Source organism: Lygodium microphyllum, chromosome 16 (genome assembly GCF_053477565.2).
Source record: "Lygodium microphyllum isolate KBCC chromosome 16, Lygodium_microphyllum_v1.1.10, whole genome shotgun sequence".
Classification (NCBI taxonomy): Eukaryota; Viridiplantae; Streptophyta; class Polypodiopsida; order Schizaeales; family Lygodiaceae; genus Lygodium; species Lygodium microphyllum.
In genome coordinates this window covers 84,956,984-84,979,118 of record NC_141150.1, presented here as the reverse complement: position 1 = coordinate 84,979,118, position 22,135 = coordinate 84,956,984, and the positions used below count along the sequence as shown (strand labels likewise).

At 41.0% G+C, this 22,135-nt stretch overlaps 1 protein-coding gene across 1 annotated transcript in view; it reads left to right on the top strand.

The window, feature by feature from the left end:
* LOC148023062 (pentatricopeptide repeat-containing protein At5g27110-like) overlaps positions 1–22,135 on the top strand; it is a 93,346-nt gene that overhangs the window by 11,968 nt on the left and 59,243 nt on the right. Inside the window, exons 5-7 of the mRNA XM_087695304.1 lie at positions 8,530–9,384; positions 9,676–9,777; positions 10,107–10,159. Coding sequence (XP_087551430.1) covers positions 8,530–9,384; positions 9,676–9,777; positions 10,107–10,159 — 1,010 coding nt within the window. The remainder of the gene's footprint in view (positions 1–8,529; positions 9,385–9,675; positions 9,778–10,106; positions 10,160–22,135) is intronic.

Below are 22,135 nucleotides of genomic sequence, written 5' to 3'. Positions count from 1 at the left end.
CTGAAAGAATGTATAATATGAATCTTGAAGCTATAAAAGGTAGATCTTGGAGAAGAGGGTTTGATGGTCCTATAAATTTGATTGGTTAAGAAGGAGTGAACAGAGTTGGAAGATAGGATGAAGGAGGCTATTATAGATATGTACCCTCTTCTTATAAAATTTCCAACAAAAAAAAAGATTACAGAGTCAAATCTATGAGCCTATGACATCTCAAGGTCCATCAAATAAAGAAAAGTGTAAATGCGAGCTCATGCTCAACCGCGAAGATCCATATACCACTTATTGTTTCAAGCAAACACCTATGGCTATCTCTCACCTAGCCGATTTACCTTTGCTCCTACCGGGGTATAGTGAGCTTACCTCAATGACTGAATGAGTTTCCCCCTCCCTCAAGCACACAGGTAGCTCCATGATTTGAGATGTGAGCTAAAACATCCTCAAGCCTCCACCTCCAAGCTCCATCCTCCATAGCCGCGTGCGAGACAAGAGAAGAGAAGAAGAGAGGAGATGATGGAAAGCTTCACCTCCAATATCCCGGACCCTCACACACTCACTCTCTTACACTCCCTCTATCAAGCACACACAAGCAAGCAAGAAGGAGATGATAAGAAGAGAAGAAGATGAGTCCACTTTGCCACACACCAAAGAATGATCTTCTCTATTCACTTTTTGGCTTTTATACACGCCCTAAATCCCTTGGGCATCGATCCCCTTTTTTACATGACCAACCATTGTGGCAAGGTTCTATTTTCTCATTCCCTTCTATTTGCCCTATCTCTTTACCTATGCACATTTACCTTTTATACAATCTGCACAGGTTGGATCCTGGTGCTCTTTCACAAAATTTTAAGGGACGCCTTGCATTTAAAAATTCACCTTTGTCTTTGACTTGATTTTTGAGGCCGCCCTCATGCTTTTGGTTGTTCTTCATCTTGCTTCTTCCTTTGCATCTACATTCTTGACTTATTTTTTATCCGTCTCGAATTGGGGTTAACATTACCTGGTTCCTAGAGGAGTGCTAGTCCCATGGCACTTGCGGGTGTTTATTGATGAGGGCTTGATTCTTTGAAGGGTGGTTCCCAAGTTGATGGTGGCGCCTTATGTGGATTAGCACTGGGTGAGAAGCTTTGGCAAATGGTTGCACTGTTGGAGGCCAGGGGTATGTAGAGTGGATGACGGGGCTTCTGATATTAGTGATTTGCAATATTCGTCTTTACCTAAAAAGAGATGAAGTGCGCCACCTATGGGGAGGTTCTACCTTACCATGTGGTGAATTTTCTTGTGCTAGTGGAATTGGAAGTTGGGTTGAGCCTAGGTGTTGACCCACACTTGAGGACCTAGTTTGTGTATAAGGGAGATGCGGTGGGTGTAGCTTAGGGTGACAGGTCTAACCATAGGAAAGTGTGACCTTCCTAGGTATGTATTTCCCTTGATGTGCCCTAAGCGTGATGTGTGGGGAATCAAAATAGGGGCTAGGGGGTTAGACATGGAGCTAGCCGACCGAGGCCATCGGACACACATAACTTGAGAACCCCTCGATGTAGTGACTATAGTCAATGTGGAGTTAATTGCTTTTCTTGTGATTTCATTCTCTTTTCATTTTGATTCTCTTCTTTCTTTTCTTTTTCTTTTTCTTTTTGTTTTTTTAAATTTTATTGGGAGAGGGTGGAGTTGGGGGCTTACGAGATTTAATTAGGAATTTCCAGCTCTACATGTACCCTCTGAGGTTCACATGCATACTTGGAGAGTGGTAGTGGAAAGAAATGGATGATTTCAATGGGTGAAGCGGCTATCATTCATGTCTTCCAAGAGGGCTAAGAAAAATGAAGGAAGTAGAGCAGCTCGCATCATCAATCTAGCCATGGCACAGCTATCTATTCCATTGGGATCAAAAAAGAGGGGTGGAAGCGATGCTCTTGTGGTGCGGGATCCTGTCTAAGTAGTATCCTAAGAAATCTTAGATAATTACAGGTTCTGATGAAGGTGGGAATCGGGACAGGAAGAGAATTCGTCGATGAAGCAGACTATTGAATCACATAGGTTCTCTAACATGAAAATGAGGGCCTCTTTGGGTTTAGTAGCATTGGCATTGTAGCTCCATGGAAAGTCGTAGCGGCTGTGGATGCTTGGGTTAAAATCCACTCCTACCCTTCTCGAATATGGCATGAAGGTTGCATTATTCCTCTCAAAGGGTGGGGTGTTACAAAAAGCTATCCATGTATCCATGTTTACATAAAAAATGTGCCTCCTCCATGTGGGTTCGCATCCATGGACCTTCACAGCCCTAGGCACTTCAAAAACTTTATCTTGCCAAAAATCTACATCCTCGGTCCCTCATAGGGTGGGATTCTGCTTTGTCTTCTTGTCTCCTAGCCTGCTTCCAACATTAGTCCCCTCTTTCACCACCTTGACTGGTAGTACTCTACGCAAGTGGGTGGGGAATTGAAAAGTAAAGTCGAAGGGCTCCCTAGCACTCTCCCGTTGCTCCCAAATCATAAATTTAGCATTAAATATTGATGAAAAGTCATCTTGGCTTGGTGGGATAGGCATAGTGGGCACCACTACTGACTGGGCATTCAATCTTCTCTTTACATGCTCCACCATCTGTTGTCTCTTCCTTTTAAGCTCCGCTTTTCTTTCAGTAGAGGTGTCCACCTATTGTTGTTGTTCTTCTGGGCCTGGGGAAGGAATTTGTGGGACAATTTCTTCTTCATGAGGTCCCGTGTCAAAGCTTGTGCTAGCCTCTTCTCCTTGTTGGTCTTCCTTTTCTGTCCCCCTCAACAAACCCTAGTGCATCAACTTCTTGTGGGGTCAGGCTTGCTTGTTGTAGTAGATAGTTTCATTGCTCCTCAAGGGCAAGGCTCGCACCTACCGGTTGTGCTGACATCTATAGGCCTACTCTTAGGGGCTTGCATGCAATCCCTAGCTTCTTCTTTATGGAGTCAACGACCTCCCCTTCCTCCATTTGAATGACATCTAGTAGTGTGTTCAAGAAGGCGCATTGCTAGGCTTCAAAACTCACTTGGGCGGCATGTGCCTTGCTCTTAGCTAGCACTTTGTTCTTTTCCACCTGAGTGAGACGATGCCCCAAAACTTTGACTCTTATCTCATTATGGTTTGCCTAGTCTTCTGCTCTCTTCTTCATTTCCGCAAAGGCTTTCTCCTTGCCTTTGAGTAGTATCATCAACCTTTGCTCTTGATCTTCAATCTCTCTTTCCAGCCTTTGTTCCTCCTGTTGCTCCGAGGTTGCCTCTCTTTTCAAATTCTCTATCTCGTCTCGGTACCTACGTGCCCTTTCCTCTCTTGCCACCTCTAACTCTTCTGGGCTTTATGCAACTTTTCCATCTCCCCTTTCAGATCTTCATAGAGCCCTACAAGCTCATCACTCATTATGGTATCGTAGGCTCACTAGGCTTGAGTCTCTTCATCCAGCCTTGCGTGCCAATTGGTTTTTTCTTTGTCCTTGGCTTGTAGTTGCTCCTTCAGCTCACTTATCTCCCTTTGGCACATGGTTACTTGACAAGTTTTCTCTAATTGGGATGCATCCATGGCCTCCTTTTTTGCCTCTAGTTCAGCCACCCACTACTATCTTCTTATCCTCCTTTTCCTTCTCTAGCTCTGAAAGAAGCTCCTTAACGTATTTTTCATAGTCTCTGCAGGTGTGTGGCAACTTTGTCGTGGGAATGGAGGTTGTGGAGGTTTCCACCTTCTACCTCTTGGAATCTTGCCTAGACTCGGTTTATGCTCTGCCATTGGTGTTTTAGTTCTTGGTATGGGGGTATCTTCCCCCATTCCTTGGGCCATTTCTTTATTAACAAACTACTGTACCCGAGCCATGAGGTTGCTAGCATGCACTTTGGCTATGGAGCTTAGAGTGGATATAGTTGTGGGGGTCGTGGGCACTAGGAGAGTAGGGATGGGATCGATTGGGGCCTTGCCCTTGCCTTTTTTCACTACGGGTGGCGTGATCTCTAGTGCTTGTGTGCTTGAGCTAGGGTCTTCATCTCTAGTCGGCTCTCATGGCACACAACTCATCCTGTCTACACTGCTCCTCTATAGATATACGTGTTTCTAGAACCATGTCTTCATCTTCCTTCCTTTTCAACTCTTCCTCTTATTCAGTTGCCTTCCCTTTTCTCTCCTCCTCAGATTTTCTTGATTCTTCTTTCAGCCTCTCTGACTCCTTGTTTTCTTTCTTCTTCCTCTCTTCCTCTTTCTTCTTAGACTCTTTTTTAGCTTTTTGTAAGTCTAATTTTTCTTTCTTCCTGCTTTCCTCCTCATCCTTCTCTTGCAAATCCTTCTTCTTTGGCTTTCGTTGGGCTTCTTGGCATTTATTTTTCTCCTTCCTCATCATCACTCACACTGTCCTTTCACCAGAGTGTGGCTACTATTCATTGTGAGGAGGTGACCTCTCTAGTGTTTCTCCAATTCCTTCTCCTTCACCCTGTCCTTCCCCCAATGCTTCGCTTATTACAGTTGTCAAAACCCCACCCAATCCGATGGTAGAGGCCTTTGAGGACGACACTTTTCTTTTTGCCCTGGTAGTAGGGGACTCTCCTCCTAGCGGTCTTCCTCCCTCCTGTAGCTAGTTCTTTTGCTGAAGACTCAATGGTCTACCACACAAAGCCATTTACATTTACTTCATCAATGGATCTTCCTGCAATGCTCTCCAGCATAGGCACATTGATTCGGCTCATTATTGAGTTGTACCTTTGGCTAGAGAATAGTGTGTGCATCATTTTGGCTTGGAGTTGGATTTCGGGGTTGGGGATGTTTGCCAAGTTGATGCCATCATTTATGTAGACCATCAACTTGTCCATTCCTAACATGGCATACACATCTCTCTTCAGCTGCCTTTCCACCTTATCATTGGCTAGACCCAATGCTTTCTCCACCAACTCTGGAGTCAATTCGATCTCGACTTGGCGGGTTTCTTCTATTTTCTGCACTGTCATGGTGCCATGGCTCCTACCAAAGGTCCGAAGGAACTCCACACACTAGCTGTAGTCCACTCCTTGACCAACTACCTCCATGTGCTTTTGCAGATGGCATTGTTCGACAATCTGCTTCACTCCTTGTTGCTCCCTGGCAACATCCTCCAAGTTCAAGACAGGGCCTGGACTTGAACTGGTTAAAGGCCCTTATTTTCACGGAAAGGCCATATTTTGCTTGCTCTTCTTGTGAAAATGGCAACTTGCTGGCTTTCTCTTGGCCTGTCATCATGCTGGGTGCCTGTCATGAATCCGTGTTCACCATTAGTTCTTTTCAAAACAATTATATGCAGAGGAAAAAGATCAGATGCTAATGGAATTGAAATGCTTAATTATAGAATTAAACGTCTCCCTCAAGTAGTCCATACATTCCAAATTTTATGACCCTTTTTCTTAGCCATGAATTGGTTTTGATTTGTTTTCATTTTCTTCTGCATTTTATTCTTATTTCCACCTTACCCCCTTCCCCTGCAGAAATAAGAAGAATCCTTCCTAGGATTATAGATTAAGGGGGTTCCACGCATGGTTATTGTGCTTACTTTTGCATAAGCCAAGGATAAAAATTGGGGTTTTATTGCATTTGGGCATATTGGTCCATGTTGTAGGGTGGTCGAATGCTTTGAAAAATACGAATTCAGATTCCTCCCATGAGCAAGGTAGCATTCACACTTCCATTGCTAAAGGCTCATCCAAAAGACCTAAGTCTAGTCGATTGTAGCTTTCAGCAAGCATGGTAAACGTGGCATCCAAGCATCTGCGGAAAGCAACCAAGACATCGCATGTATTCTCACCTAAGTCTGCGGCCAAGGTTAGAATGGATCCCCTCAGGCTGACAAGTGATTGAGGTTTGGTTGGGCTTGACAATTCAGTAGCTGACAGGTGCAACTCTGGTTGCGGTTCTGGTTGGGGTTGTGGCCTTCGTACACTTGGCATGGCCAGTGAGGTTGGTGGTGCACTACTAGATGCTTGGGCGGTGGTTGGGGTACTACCAGGGCAAGGTTGAGGTAGTTTAGGAGTAGCAGGCTACGATTTGGGTCTATAGACTTATTGAGTCTTGATGGATTTAGGTTTTCAAATGGCAATGGGCCTTGTAGCATAGCCAAAGGCTTTTGTGGCATTGATGCTTGATTCGTCTTGATGTTTGGTGTGCTCATGCTTGAGGGTAGCGTTTCAATAGTGTCCTTGGCCATATTCACTGTAGGTATCCAAATCCAAGTATTACCTTCATAATAGCCTTACGCTCGCAATATGGTTTCTTCTAGGCGTCCTAGGTTTTGAGGGGAGGTTTCTAGCATTGCAAGCTCATGGTTGGGTGCTCCTAGGTGGCAGTCTTGGATGTTTTTGTACCCATTTGAAATAGTATTCAAGGGTTTTAGATTTGTGGTTGGCTTTTTTTTGGTGCTGAGGTTTGGTGGGTAGTGACGACAAATCACGATCCCCCTCCTTAGGCTTGATGGTGGATTTCTCTACCGATGGTGATGGAGTCGTATAGCCCTTGCTGAAAGCTACGACGATTCGTACGTTGCCGATGGCTAGGTGAATACACTATGACTAGTAGTCAACATCACAGTGGGCCTACTTCTTAAAGGTTTGTCCTAACAACGATTTTGCACCTACATCTTTCGTGTTTGGAAACACATAAAAGATCATGAGCAAGATTTTTGACTTGATAGAGACTGCAACTTTGCACTTTCCCAGAAGTTCATATGATCGGCCCCCAAATGGGCTAAGTTCGGCATTAGTGGGCTATAGCTATGGTTTGCCAATTTGAGTCCAATGATCGTGAGTCGTGATATTAAAGTTAACGCCCTCATCGATCAATGCATCAATGGCGTGCGTCTCCTGGGTTGTAATGGTCATGTGTAGGTAAGCGGACGGAGCTACAGCTTCCTCATCCTCATCTTTAATCTCCGTAATGGTGGCTACTCCTACATTGACAGGGGCTTCTAGCATAGGGGGTTCATGTAATAGATGTGTGGGAGGGTAGTACTTTTTTTTGTGGCTATCATTAAAGAAGCCTATGCCCTGACCCTCTAGGGTTTCAAGTTCTACATTACCAGTTTGGCGTATGGTGCAAACTCTAAAAGGTCTTAACCCCCTAAAATTCATTTTCTGCTTATGTCCCTTGACCGAGTAGAACAATACGAAGTCACCTTGTTTGAAATTTTACTACTTGACATGCTTGTCAAACTAGCTCTTGCATCGTGCCTTTTTGCAGATCAGCGCATAGGTGGCTAGAAGTCAAGTTTTTTATAAGAGTTTTAGCTCAACTAGACATTCTGTCCATGCTTTCTTTCCCTCCCATATCTCTTGAATAGCGATTCTCAAGCTAGAAATGGAGAATTCCATAGTTCAACCTAAAGGGAGTCTATCCCACAGCTACTTTATAAGCTATTTGATAGGCCCACAAGGCTGCCATTAGCTTGTTATCCTAGTTTCTACAAGAATAAGAGAATACCTTGGTCAGGACATTTACTAGAGTCTTATTTTTCGATTCCGCATCACCATTTTCTTGAGGGTAGTAGGGTGGGGATTTTCAATGGATGATCACGAAGGTGGACAGGAGATGAGCAATCACCTCATTGATGAAGTGCATGCCTTGATCACTGACAAGTTCGATGGGGCAACCAAATCGAGAGATTACCTGCTCACATAAGAACTTAGCAGTGGCTTGTGCGTCATTCTTCCTGGTGGCTCGAGCTTTCGCCCACTTTGTGAGATAATTGGGGCAATGATGATGTATTTGGCTTGCAAATATTGAGCTGTGGGATTGATAGGCCCAATGAAGTCAATCCTCCATTTCTCGAATGATTGTCTTGCAATGATGGGACTTAGCTCCATTGTGTCCTTGAAAACTGGCACCTTGGTCCATTGGAACTCATCACATTGTTTCACAAATCATGTTGTATCTTGGAAAAGCGTGGGCTACCACAGTTGAGACTATAGCACCTTGCGGGGTGTCGTATCTCCCCCCAAAAGTGTCCTCTGCGGCAATTCCACCGTGCACTGTCGTACTACTGCGCATCCGAGGTGTGGAATCCACCAAAAAGTTGTGTGTGTGACATTTGTTACTTTGTACATACTTAGTTGTTGTGTTTACATTTTTGTTCTGCGTGCTAGTATAGTGGAGAGGGGTTTGGAAGTGAATATATTTGTGGGAAGCATAGTGGTGGAGATTTTTGGGAAGTTTGGCTCAGTTTCAGAAGCACTAGAAGATCGATTACCATCTACCTTGGATCTTGCAATGGAGGTGAAGAGGAAGAAGAAAAACTGAGCTTGTACATTCAAAATTTGCAAGGGATTGTTGTTCATAGTCTTAAGGGGCACAAAGATATCGTGTATTGTGTGGCCTATTCAAGGGATGGTAAAAGATTTGCATCAGGAGGAGCGGACAAGACAGTGATTACATGGATTTATAAAGCCTCGGGCATAGATCTGGTCAGATTTTCTAGTAGATCAGTGAATTGCATTTGCAATCAATTTTTTAATAATGCAAATATATGCTGAAAGTATAAATCAATTGAAGGCCATTTTGCAGCATATGTGGAACATGGCCTTGGTGATGAGGCACTGAAATGTTCTCAACAAATGCAAGTTGAAGGTTGCAGCCCTGATCCCATCACATTCGTTTCCATCTTGAAGGCATCTAGTATCACAAGAGCTCCAGAAATAGGTTATCAAATACATAGAGAAGTAATTACTAGGGGATTTGGAACATATGTGTACATGGGCAGCACACTGGTAGACATGTACATCAATTGTGGATCATTGGCAGAGGCATGCCAAATTTTTTATGCACTACTTGTTCAAGATGCAGTTGTGTGGTCTGCATTGATTGCAGGATACGCTGAACATGGTCTCAATGAGGAAGTACTGGAATGTTTCCAACGTCTACAGCTGGATGGTATTTCTGCAGATGCTGTCACTTTTATTATCTGCTTGAAAGCATGTGGCAGTAGAGGAGCCATAAACGCAGGTCGAGAGATCCATGCTGAGATCAGGAAATCAGGATTAGAAACAGATCTTTTAATAGGAAACACGCTGATAGACATGTATGGCAGATGTGGGTTGTATGCAGAAGGGCGGAAAGTGTTTGACAAACTACTTGTTAAAGACATTGTCTCATGGACTGTAATGATAAAGGCATACATTGATAACCATGAGGGCAATTTGGCTTTACAATGTTTTGAGGAAATGAAAGAGCAGGGTATATCTGTGGATACTGTCCTAGTTGTTCTCTGGTTAAAAGCTTGTGATACTACTCAAGCCTTGGAGACAGGTCGAGAAATACATGCAGAGTTGAGGAAATCAGGGCTGGAAAAAAACATTTTTGTTGGTAACACATTGATTGGCATGTATGGGAAGTGTGGATCAGTTTGCAGAAGGATGAGAGGTGTTTGATCAGTTGCTTGTTTGAGATGCAGTGTCATGGGCTGCATTGGTTGCATCTTATGCTCAGCATGGGCTTGGTGAATAAATTTTAGATTGTTTTAAACAAATGGTAGTGGAAGGTGTCTGTGGGTGCCATTACTTTGCTCTTTGTTTGAGAGCTTGTGCCACCTTAGGAGCTTTAGATACAGGCCGAGAACTCCATGTAGAGATATACAAAAGGGGACTGGATAAAGAGCTTCATGTTGGCAACACACTTGTGACTTTGTACAACACAGCTGTGGCTTGTTTACAGAATCACGGCAGGTGTTCAGCAAGCTTCCGATTCAAGACATAGTTTCATGGAATGCACTTATCATAGGAATTACTGGAGGTGGGCGGCAAATTGTTGAAAATGGTGAAACAAGGGAGGGGGCTATTGTGGGAGGAGGCCGCTTTTCTGGGAAAAAATGAGGAGAGTGATCAGGAAGGGAAAAAAAAAACGATTGCTAATAAGGAGAGGACACCAAGTTTGTGCGTTAAAAAAAAGAATTATTACCCATCTAATCTCGCAGAACAGCAGGGGGATTATCAATTGCGATCCCAGCAGAAATGGGAATTCTTTCCTTCTTCTCCTCTGCTCTGCTCATTAGTAGAGGATTCCTGAACGTATTGTCCACGCCAGAGATACCAACGCAAAGGGCTTCTTTGAAGTGACTCATGATATTTCACACCTCATATGTGCAGATTTCCTACGTGCTCCTGGTGTGCAGAGACCATTACTTGTGGGGTTTTCAACTGTGATTCATGAGCGGGGCAATCCTAAGACACGGTTTTGCTGTGAAATTCTACACTAGAGAAGGAAACTTTGACATGGTGTGGCAAATGGTCCAAAATTGTTCGAAAGCTTCCAGATCCTGAAATTCAATGCTACTCTTGTTGTGATAGAAGTCCTCTTTATGCTCACTGTTCTTTCTTTGCTAGCAAATTTTAGTACAAAGTCGAGATTGTGGTCACCAAGCTGGCACAACACAGCTCCTAGTGTGGATTTCGATCACCGTAATTGGGTGTATGTGAGTATACACTCTCACATACACCCAAATTGGGTGTATGTGATTATGCATACATAGAAATTAGTGTGTATGCACACTCATATACACCCAAATTTTGGTGTATGTGTGTGCATACACACTAACTTGTGTGTGTGTGTGGATTTGTGTTTGTGTGTGTGGATGTGTGTGTGAGAGAGAGAAAGAATGGTGAGTGGGTTGCATACTTAGAAGAATTGTTGGAGAGGTGAGAGTTTCAGAGGAGGTTGAGGAGAGGTTGAAGGAGAGGAGAGGTGAAAGGTTCGGAGGTTGTTGCAGTGCAGATCTTGCTTGCCTCCTCTAGTTTGGCTTTGCGCACCTATAAAACAAAAGAGGGGGAAAATTTTTAGGGTTTTTTTAAAAAAAGTACGTCCCTCGTAATGCCCTTGGTAAAACCCCTAGTAAAACCCCCGGTATTGCCCCGTGGCATTTTCGGGGGTTTTATCGGGGGCAATATCGGAGGTTGCATCTAAATTTCTATTTAGATAGTCCAGTGCATATAGTGGTTGCCATAGTGCTCCAACAATTTGCTACTATAAGGGTACATAGTGCTCCACGGCTTGCGTCCCATTATTCTTCCACAGCTCGCGTCCCATCATCCCTTGGTTCCACGCGCTTGATGACGTCCCATCATCCCTTGGTTCCACGCGCTTTATTGGGTATCCAAACCAACAAGCATTAACCAAATCTTTGTACAAGGTCTTCAAAAACCCAAAGTTAGGGGTTTTTAGGATTTTCACAAAAAGCATCACACCATAAAGGTGAAGGGAGTGAGCCCTAAAGTGAAAGCATGGAGCAGAAGCAAGAGCTATGGTGGAAGAAGCAAGAGTAAGAGAGAGAGACACACATAAGATATGGGAACTCTACTAATCACAATGTGTGATTACTCTTTCCTTTATTCAAATGTCATTGAAAGAATAAAGAATGAAGTGACAATGTGATGGGTATCCACCACTTGCAATGTATAAGTGTGCAGGTATGTAGGTACTGCCAGTGTAACTAATATACGAGTGGCTAGACATAGGCACCTTTATCCCCAACAACCTTCCACTTAAAGGAAAGTTTTCCCACTAATGAGGAGAGAATAAGAAAAAAGTGACAAAGTACAAATCTACATTATTACCACAAGATGAGAAAAGACGTCATCTCATCCAATGGCCATCAACTTCCTAAGGAAGGAAAAATGCTCCGCCACTGCTGCTGAGAGACTTTTATTGAGCATATCTCTATGATTTTGATTACTTGAGATCTTGACAAGCTCAATAAACTTATCCTCAATGACCTCTTGAATAAAGTGGTAACACACCTCGATGTGCTTCATTTTCACATGAAAGACTGGATTCTTGGCTGAGTAAATAGCACTCATAGAACCTGAATATAGTGTAGGGATTGCATCAATAATACCAAGGTCTTTGCCACCACTAGATAGCCTAAGGAAAGGCTTCCCTTGCAAGTCTTAGTGGCAGCAATATAATCTGCCTCTATAGTAGATAGGGCGATGTATTTCTGCACCTTCGACATCCAAGAAACAACACCTTCAGCAAAGATAAAGACATAGCCAAAGGTGGACTTCTTCCTGCTATCTACATGTCCTGCACAATCAAAGTTAATGTATCCCATGACTCCTATATCCTAGCCACCATAATAGATGCACATAGCTGTTGTGCCCTTTAAATATCTTATGATATCCTTGGTAGCATCCCAATGCCATTGTCCAGGTGTAGCCATATAGCATGTCACAACTCCCATTGCAAATGCTATGTCACACGATGAGTGTTGCTAGTGTCCACCTGGGTTGTAGAGCTAGGTGTGGATATGGTGGTGGTAGTGGTGGCCACCAAGAGAGTAACGTCATATTCATTCAACATTTGGTGGATCTTCTCTGGGAAACCTCCCAGATCAAGCTCCTCATTACGTGCGCGATCTAAGATGTATCCTCTGTGCCCCAAAGGGTGGGGTTCTACACTCTCTCAACCAGTTGTTTCTCCCCAAGCCTTGCATTTGTACAAAAGGCATCTTGGCCATCTCAGCCTTCTACTCATCACATTGTGGAAAATCGGCTTGACTAACCTTCATGTGAGAAGGTAAAAGACAACCAATCCTACATATGAAACTGCTCAAGGACCTTTTGGATGTACTCCTTCTGCGATAAGTAGAGGATCCCCTTAGAGAAATTGTGCGTAATGTGCATCCCAAGAATATGTGAGGCCTATTGCATGTCCTTGATTTCAAATATCTTCTTAATTTGACCTTTCAAGGCATTCAACTCATCATGAGCTCTCCCAACAATCGACATATCATCCACATAAAGGATCAAAATCATAAGGTTTTCATTACGAGCCTCACATAATACCACTAGAGAGTTGCTATTACATATGTTTAAAGGAGAGGAAAATACAAAGTAGAGAATGGTGGTTGGTTCTCGGCGTGCCGACGGGTGGTACTTCTCTACTTTTCCTCATTTCTTTCACGTGCTTCGCTTGAATGCAACGATTCTTCTTTTTCTTTTATTTCCTTATCTGTATTTATTACTCATTCTCCTATTTCTATGTAGCTAGGATGAATCAATCCAAATGCTTACAAGGGCCTTCTGACCTCAAAATTGGCGAGGCGGGTATTGCATTACTCGGTGTCTTTGTATACGCAAATGGTTACTTCAGGTACAATGCATGCGGCCTCTTCGTAGGAGGCAACTCAACCATCCATCTGTTTTTATGTATGAGTCAAACTAAAAACAGAAAACGGTGGGTGGGATCGTTGGCCGTGGCCGGGCAGCTAGGGGGGGGGTCAATTTTCTTCATTTCTTTCTTTTGCTTCCTTATTTTTTTATTAATTATTACTTTTCTTACTCTTCTCTTCTTGTGGTTTGTTGTTGTTGTGCTGTTCCGTTCGTTGTTATGTTAAGGTAAAGTAAGGTGGTGGCAGGGGGCCGTCCCAAGCCTCCCGCGACAAGGCCGAGCATCCCCGTCCATGCCTTACCCCTCGCGAGAGACAAGCTCTCGGACGGCGGGTGGCATGGAGAGCTCACTCGGCCAACGACGACTCCGTTGCATCGTATCTCCACCAACGCGGGGTCTGCAACAAGGAGAGCCCACCGGGGACAGACGAGGTAGGCGACGCTGCTCTCCGCACAATTTATACGCAAAGCCCGGATTGCACGCCGTTGCATGTGGGATACGCGGGATGCAACAGTGTTGAAGGATAAGGCATCCTACCATCCCACGTAACGAACGGTGTTATATATGGGTTCGTTGCGAGGCTTTAAAGAGCTAGTTGTTAAGGGCAAAAGTTTAGTAGCAATTTTCTTTTGTGGCACAATCCTACTACTTTGAATGTATAATGTGCATTTAAGAGGAATGTGAATGGAAGAAACACACTTTGAGATCCTACTCAGATTGAAAGGAAAGTTTGAAGCGTGGCCCAAGCTGTTGGGAGAATTTTCCTAATAAGTTCCAAAGGCAAGATTCTCAAGCAAAATGATTGCATAGTCAAATCCATGAGCTATAGCCACCCAATGTCCATCAACTAAAGAAAAAGATAAGAGTGCGCTTAATGGTGTATGGGCAAGTAGATGTAGCACCAGCACAAAGAGAATGAGAGAATGTGAGAGATGAATCCAAAACTAGCAAAGTATGTTAATGACATAGGACAAAGGCAAACAAAGATCTTAAAGAACAAAAGAAAAGGCTAAAAATGATGCAAAGAAAAAGGAGACAAAACTAGAAGCTCCTTGAAAACGTTGTCATGCGGCTAATATACCCCTAGGAGAGGGTGAAGAAGACTATAATTTATGATATGATTTAAGGGAAAGAAGAGCTAATATATCTTTCTCTTAGCTCATGGAATTATATCCAAGATGCACAAGTCAATGGAAAAGGTTGATAAACCCGAAAGCCAAAGAAAAAAAATGAAAGGAACAATCAGAGTGGTAAGTGTAGAAGAGCTTCCCAATATATTGTTGAGATATTTTGCAATCACACCTACTTCAGTCCCTTTGTAAGGAGCAATGAGGGCTCATGACCAAAATCCCATACATGCACGGTAGGAGAAAGTGCCACCACTCAATTCCTATAAAGCATTGTACTTGCACTCGTTTTCTAATGCAATGATAGTACTCTTTTCTTTCCAGTAAAGTGTCTATGTCAATGTACACACACAAGCTTGTGTTTATGAGTCCAAGTCTCAATCTTGGAACCTAATTCAGTTGTGTGACAATTTTTCCTTGTCTGGGTCAATGTCTTCATGAGTTTCTTCTTCCTCTTTCAACCTCCATAGCTTTCGCAACTGCCATGCTCTAGATCCCGCATATTTTAATACGGTATCAGAGACCAGTTGGGCATGCTCCTCCAGCTCCATTCTACTCTCATCTAGCTTAGCTTTAGCTTAGTCCAGATCAAGTCTAGGAGCTCATCTCCCACTCCTTCTTCTCCAAATTTCGACCTTGTGGCAGCCATAGCCACCCTGCACATATCCTGCTTCAAGCCCTTACAACTCTTCAACCAGAAGAGATCTTGATAAACTTTCTTTTGGATAAGTGTTGTTTTGCTCCTAGAGCTTCTCTGTATCACCTTAGAACTTGAAATTGCCCTGTCCACTAATCAACATTGTCATTTTTCTCAGGATCTATCATGTGGCCTCCATAGCCAAGCAATACCTAGGCATCTTGGAGCCTATGGATCTCACACTGCAAGACACCATTCATCATGATGTCTTCTCGGGAAATCTTCCTCAACATCAGGCGCATCTCTATGGCACATCATGCTGCAACGTTGGCCATCATATGCTTCAGCATTGCTGAAGATTCGTCACGTTGTCAAAATATGTGCCCATGTTGATCGAATGCTTTGATCCATCTCTGTGCAGCACGATTTTAGTTGCCATCATAGGAGAATGATAGCCCATGAAGTAAGCTTCATCCTCATATAAGAATTTTTCAAAATGATCAAGTATAGCTCCCACAATCAGTAAAAAACCAAGGCTGGGTCAAAACCCTAATCTAGGAAGCCATAGCAAAACTTCACCAAGCTCAAAAATCTCATCATTTTCTAAAATACTTGTTTATGACATCTAATATCTCTTGCATTTCTTTAGGCTATATACCATAGTAATCTCAAATCCTACTCTAGATATTGAGAGCATGGGTTTGGTAGAAATATATAGCCAATGGTGTTGCATCTTCTACTATGAGTAGCAACACTTTATGCACTTGTGAAACCTTTTCATTGGATTTTAACTCAATAACTACATTATATTTTTCAAAATCAGAAAAAGAACAAGTCAAGTTATCCATAATAATATCCTCATCGAGGAAACCATGATCCTTAAACTTGTCACCCATGAAAATATCATATCTTATCAGTTTTAATCATGAATTTAGATCCCATTAAATAGTGCTTCCATTGACGTAAAGCTTGTACTACAGCTAGCAATTCCTTATCATAGGTAGAATACTTGAGTTTAGAGGGCTTAAGCTTTTTTTAATTTTCAAACCAATGATATACAATACCTTTCTTTAATAATTTTGTCAAAGGTAATGCAAGCAATTAAAATTTTTTCACAAATTTTCTATAAAAGCTAGCAAGACCTAAGAAAGAAAGTAATTCATGCACATTTTTAGGTATCAGCCAATTCAAAATTGCTTCTATCTTTTTAGGGTCAACTTTAATACATTCAAAATTGCTTCTATCTTTTCTGATTTTGAAAAATATAATGTAGTTATTGAGTTAAAATCCAATGAAAAGGTTTCACAAGTGCATAAAGTGTTGCTAGTCATAGTAGAAGATGCAACACCATTGGCTATATATTTCTACCAAACCCATGCTCTCAATATCTAGAGTAGGATTTGAGATTACTATGGTATATAGCCTAAAGAAATGCAAGAGATATTAGATGTCATAAACAAATGCCCCTAGTCCGCGGCCGTCGACAGTCCAGGGAATATTCCCTCGCTAACTAGGGGAGGTTCATAATATAGTTAGAGAGGCTGATCAGACTATTCTCTCAAGCTATAAAAGGAAGATCCTTCCAAAGCTATCATCAATCTATCTTTCAACTAGTTTGAGTTCTTCCAGCTATCCTTAAGCTCTTCGCCTATTATCTATATAGATCACCATCTATGCTTCAAAGTAGAAGCACATGGGTGGATAGAACCATCTTCGTATTAGTTTGTTTGAACTTAAAGCAGTTTTTATTCTCCTTATAGTTGTTATGTGTTCTCTACTCATTGCTCAAACTCTGCCCGTTGTGCCATGTAATTTCTACATATGTTTCACCCCTTGCTGTAGAAATAAAATTGAAGTATGAAATCAAAGGACGAGGAAGTGGGTAAAGTTGAGGTCTCTCTAATGATATAGAGAAGAGGGATAAATGTAATTGAGAAATAGAAGATGATAATAAAAGTATGGAAGGTGATTAGCTTGGCAAAGTTGAGCTCTCTCTAATGATAGAGAGAAGAGGGATAAGCGTAATTAAGAAATCAATGAAAACGTACGTTGAAAAAGATAGGAAATTAGATTCCAATAGAAGATAAAAGAGGTCTTCTGCTTTTATTTAAGAGATGAGAAAGAAATCTCCAAACTTTTAAAGTAAGAGATGAAAAAGAAAAGCAAGAGATTAAATTATATGGAAATCTGAGAAGAAGAGAGTCAATTGGAAGAGAATATAAATCCTTTTATCACAGTGGACTCCCTATAAAGTTGGAAAAAGAAAGCTTAGAATGTAAGCAAGAGAGAATCGTTTTAAAAAAACTCTTCAGTCAATAGTTCTTAGTACATGTATAAAGTTAATGTTAGTGCTACTTAGGTAAGTTTCATAACCTTCTTTTTGGGATTTGGACTTAAGGAACATGGAGGTCTCTTGGTAAGAAAAAATTATGAATGTTTATAGTTTACTTAGTTATTTAAAAATACCTTTGATGTTCTTAAATATCTACATAATTATTGGATTTAATAATTAAACCTTGGGTGAGCATGTGGAAAGTGGCAAGCCCAATCTTAATTACTAACTCTTATGGATGGGTGGACACACTCAATCGACTAACTTCTCAATCAAAGAAATTTTAGGAAGAATCATAGGAGCATAATCACCTTTAGTAGGATAGAACCCAGGCTAATACTATCTTAGGGGAGTGAGCTGAAATAATGCTAGGTTAATGGACGCAAGTACCCCTCTCTAGAATTAAGTAATTTTTTGCTACTTGCATATTTCATTGGCTGCAAAGTGACAAATCTTAGATGGGTATTAGAATACTATGAGGATGACTCTCTAGGCTTTCTTTATAGACCATGTTTTCGCTAAGTTTGTTCTTCAACATAGTTGCAAACCTTTCAAGTAAGTTGCATGTTTCTCCTAAGGAGATTCCCTTGGATTCTTTAAAAAAACTTAAGAGAATGACTCATTTTTAAAAATTGGGTAAAAAATAACATATAAGTTTCTAATAATTTTAATTTTGTGCATTTCAAAATAAAAACTACTATGACACAAGGATGTTGATTTATAAACTAGATCATTTTTAAAGGATTTTTTTTCTAAGCAAGGTAGTATCTTAATATCATAAAGTTTATATAGCATAAATTTATATTTTTTCTAGAAATTAATAATAAATTAGGCATGATACATTATAATTATCTCAAAACCTAAAAAATTAATTAGCAAAATTTTGATACTTAATTGACAAGAAATTTATTCATATATATCAATCTTGTATGAAAAAATGTGAAAATAAAAATTTTCAAATGCTAATATGGGTTAATAACTTCATATGCAAGAAGAGGTGTCCAACTTCTCATCGGTACTCAATAAATCTAACAATTTGCATTGTCCAAGAATGCATAATTTGATGTCAAAGAGCTAGATGGAGACTCTTGAGTTTTACATGTCTGTGGATGCTCTTTAGGTTTTCATTTTATACATGAGGACTTTGATGGAGACTCTTGAGTTTTACATGTCAGTGGATCCTCTTTAGGTTTTCATTTTATACATGAGGACTTTGAAGGTAGAGCATGTTTTTGTTCAACACCTAAGGGTCCCTAGGTCCTTCATTATTATTTTGCCTCAATGCTTGTGTGGTCTTACTTTGTTCAGTAGAAGCATCACATGGGAAAAATGCTATCTTGCTTGGGGTTTGATACGTTAATGTGTTACCCAATTTGCTACCACTATCTCTCTTGCCACCAATTTCAATTTTGGTACTCTTCTTTGTCATGGTAGAGAGGGGAGGAGAATCAAATGGACCGGAGATATCCTATTTAAGAGTATACTCCCATGTTCTCTTTGACTTCTTGCTACTTTCTTCTTGACTCCTCTGTGTGACAAAAATGATTTAAAATTAGTGCAATAATTGCTCAATGTCTCTATTGTCCTTTGTCCATGGATGTGTTAGATGGGTCCCTCACCTCTTTTGCAAGAAAATTTTTGAGAGATAGAGTTCTTGTGGTGGTCCTCTTTTCTAAGGCTTTTTAAAATGATCGTATTTTCTTACAATGTCAAGTAAGCTTCAACATATCCTTAAAATATTCCATCTTACAAAAGGTCTCAACCTTTATTTTCTAAGGAGGCATCTTTCTTTCCCTCTTGAATGATGCACATATAAGTTCCCTACCATGTAATCAATTCAAATGTCTTCAAATGAGGTAAAATTTAGAGACTATGTGCCAGATTCATCTTAACACCCAACGTTGAAGGTTTCACAAGTAAAAATCCATATATGCTCTCTATCCATAGTGATAAGGCCCTTTGCAACCATAAGATGATTGTCTTTTTTAGAGTTTTTTTTTTTTGAAACCATTGGATGCTTTTCATGTAAGTGATACCAAGGGCAATGGAATGTCAGTCAGGCCCACATTTTCATAAAAATGCCTCCCCGTCCAAAAATAGATTACCCATATACATATTGTCATCGTAGTTGCCCATGTTACTCTCAACATGCAGCTCGATCAGCGTTCCTATTGTCAGAGGTGAGAATGCATGACCCCTGAGTTTTATAATTATAGAGGGGGTGAGACTCAGACTTAACTCCTCTACATAGCTTGTTCAAATCAACTAAAAGTTGCAGCCATTGAGATTAAGCTGTGCTATCAGCTTTGCAACTAATTGGTTACAATAAAAAAGGCAATCATCCCATGGCACATCCCTCCATATTTTGTCACCTATGGTGCTTCTAGGAGGGACATGTGAAGGGGAGACGCTTTTGCACATTCTCCCTTAGGTGAATAGTTATGATTTTTCTACATGAAATCTCACTTGCAACTCAATTTTTCTCATCCTACCAATAATAGAACAGAATAGTTAGCCATTGAGTTATAGAGGGAGTATTTTACACATTGGAGATTGTGATCATCTCTCTTTTTGTCATCTTTTGGTACCCCCATAAAGGATTCAATATATTTTTATTTAAGAACTCAAGGAAACCTTCAATTGTATGAAGATGATGAGCTTATCGAGTCGAGTGTTTATGGGTAAGGAAGATCCAACGAAGTGGCTTGCACATTGTGAATGGTTTATGTTTATGAGTCACATGGTAACTCATGAAGAGAAGCTTTATGATTTTCTTCTAGTTATGCAGGGAGAAGTAAAGATTTGGTATGAAGCTTTGGATGATGCTGTGAAGCAAGATTGGGATAAACTAACAAGTTCTCTTGTATCACACTTTGCTCATCATGAAACAGCAATACAAGTTGATGAGAAGCTTCAACGTCTTCATCAAAATCCAAGAGAGGATTTCCAAAGTTTTCTACATCGATTTGAAGCTCTTTAGTTGAAGATAGGGAAGAATACTCATATTTAACATGAAAACAACCTCAAGCTTGACAAGTTTAAGGCTTGTCTTCACCAAACAGTTTGTGAAAAGGTGGAATTGGAAAAACCACATGTGCATGCCCAGAGCTTAGATTTCCTTTCGATGTCTTTGGGTAGGAAAAAATTTAACATGTCTTTATCATGTAATGGTAATTTATGATGTGTTGATATTCTTGCTAAAAGGAAGAGGTTGTGATGAACTTTTTTTGAAAAAGAAGAATTGAAAAGAGTTTCTTCTTGATCCTAAGCTTTGAATAGTTTTATATTTTAAAAAAATCTTGGATCCAAAAAATCAAGAGTTATTATAGCAGTTACAAATCCATAAAAACCTATTGAGAAAAAAGGAGCATGCTTTCTATGTGTGTCTCATGCCCCAAGCTAAATATTCTTGGTAATAAAAGCTACAACCAAACAAACAAACAAACAACAATTTAAAATAAAAATACAACAAAAGACCTTAGATCCTTACTTTGATCACTAGGAAGAAAACCTATGAAACAAAGTAAAATAAAGTCCAACCTAGAGACCATAAAGAGAATAGGAAAATATGTTCCAATAATAGAGAGTGAGACCCTACACTCAGAATATTATGAAGGATAGATTATGGGTTGTGATCATAGATTACACTTCATCCTTAGAAACAATGAATGGTGGTAGATAAAAGAGTTTTTTTTTTTTGCATTCAAGATTAGGGCCTTCCTAGAAATGATTGCTTCTAGATTTTGTATCATCTCAAAGATAACCGCCCTCATGCTTTTGGTTGTTCTTCATCTTGCTTCTTCCTTTGCATCTACATTCTTGACTTATTTTTTATCCGTCTCGAATTGGGGTTAACATTACCTAGTTCCTAGAGGAGTGCTAGTCCCATGGCACTTGCGGGTGTTTATTGATGAGGGCTTGATTCTTTGAAGGGTGGTTCCCAAGTTGATGGTGGCGCCTTATGTGGATTAGCACTGGGTGAGAAGCTTTGGCAAATGGTTGCACTGTTGGAGGCCAGGGGTATGTAGAGTGGATGGCGGGGCTTCTGATATTAGTGATTTGCAATATTCGTCTTTACCTAAAAAGAGATTAAGTGCGCCACCTATGGGGAGGTTCTACCTTACCATGTGGTGAATTTTCTTGTGCTAGTGGAATTGGAAGTTGGGTTGAGCCTAGGTGTTGACCCACACTTGAGGACCTAGTTTGTGTATAAGGGAGATGCGGTGGGTGTAGCTTAGGGTGACAGGTCTAACCATAGGCAAGTGTGACCTTCCTAGGTATGTATTTCCCTTGATGTGCCCTAAGCGTGATGTGTGGGGAATCAAAATAAGGGCTAGGGGGTTAGACATGGAGCTAGCCGACCGAGGCCATCGGACACACATAACTTGAGAACCCCTTGATGTAGTGACTGTAGTCAATGTGGAGTTAATTGCTTTTCTTGTGGTTTCATTCTCTTTTCATTTTGATTCTCTTCTTTCTTTTCTTTTTCTTTTGCTTTTTGTTTTTTTAAATTTTATTGGGAGAGGGTGGAGTTGGGGGCTTACGAGATTTAATCAGGAATTTCCAGCTCTACATGTACCCTCTGAGGTTCACATGCATACTTGGAGAGTGGTAGTGGAAAGAAATGGATGATTTCAATGGGTGAAGCGGCTATCATTCATGTCTTCCAAGAGGGCTAAGAAAAATGAAGTTAGTAGAGCAGCTCGCATCATCAATCTAGCCATGGCACAGCTATCTATTCCATTGGGATCAAAAAAGAGGGGTGGAAGCGATACTCTTGTGGTGCGGGATCCTGTCTAAGTAGTATCCTAAGAAATCTTAGATAATTACAGGTTCTGATGAAGGTGGGAATCGGGACAGGAAGAGAATTCGTCGATGAAGCAGACTATTGAATCACATAGGTTCTCTAACATG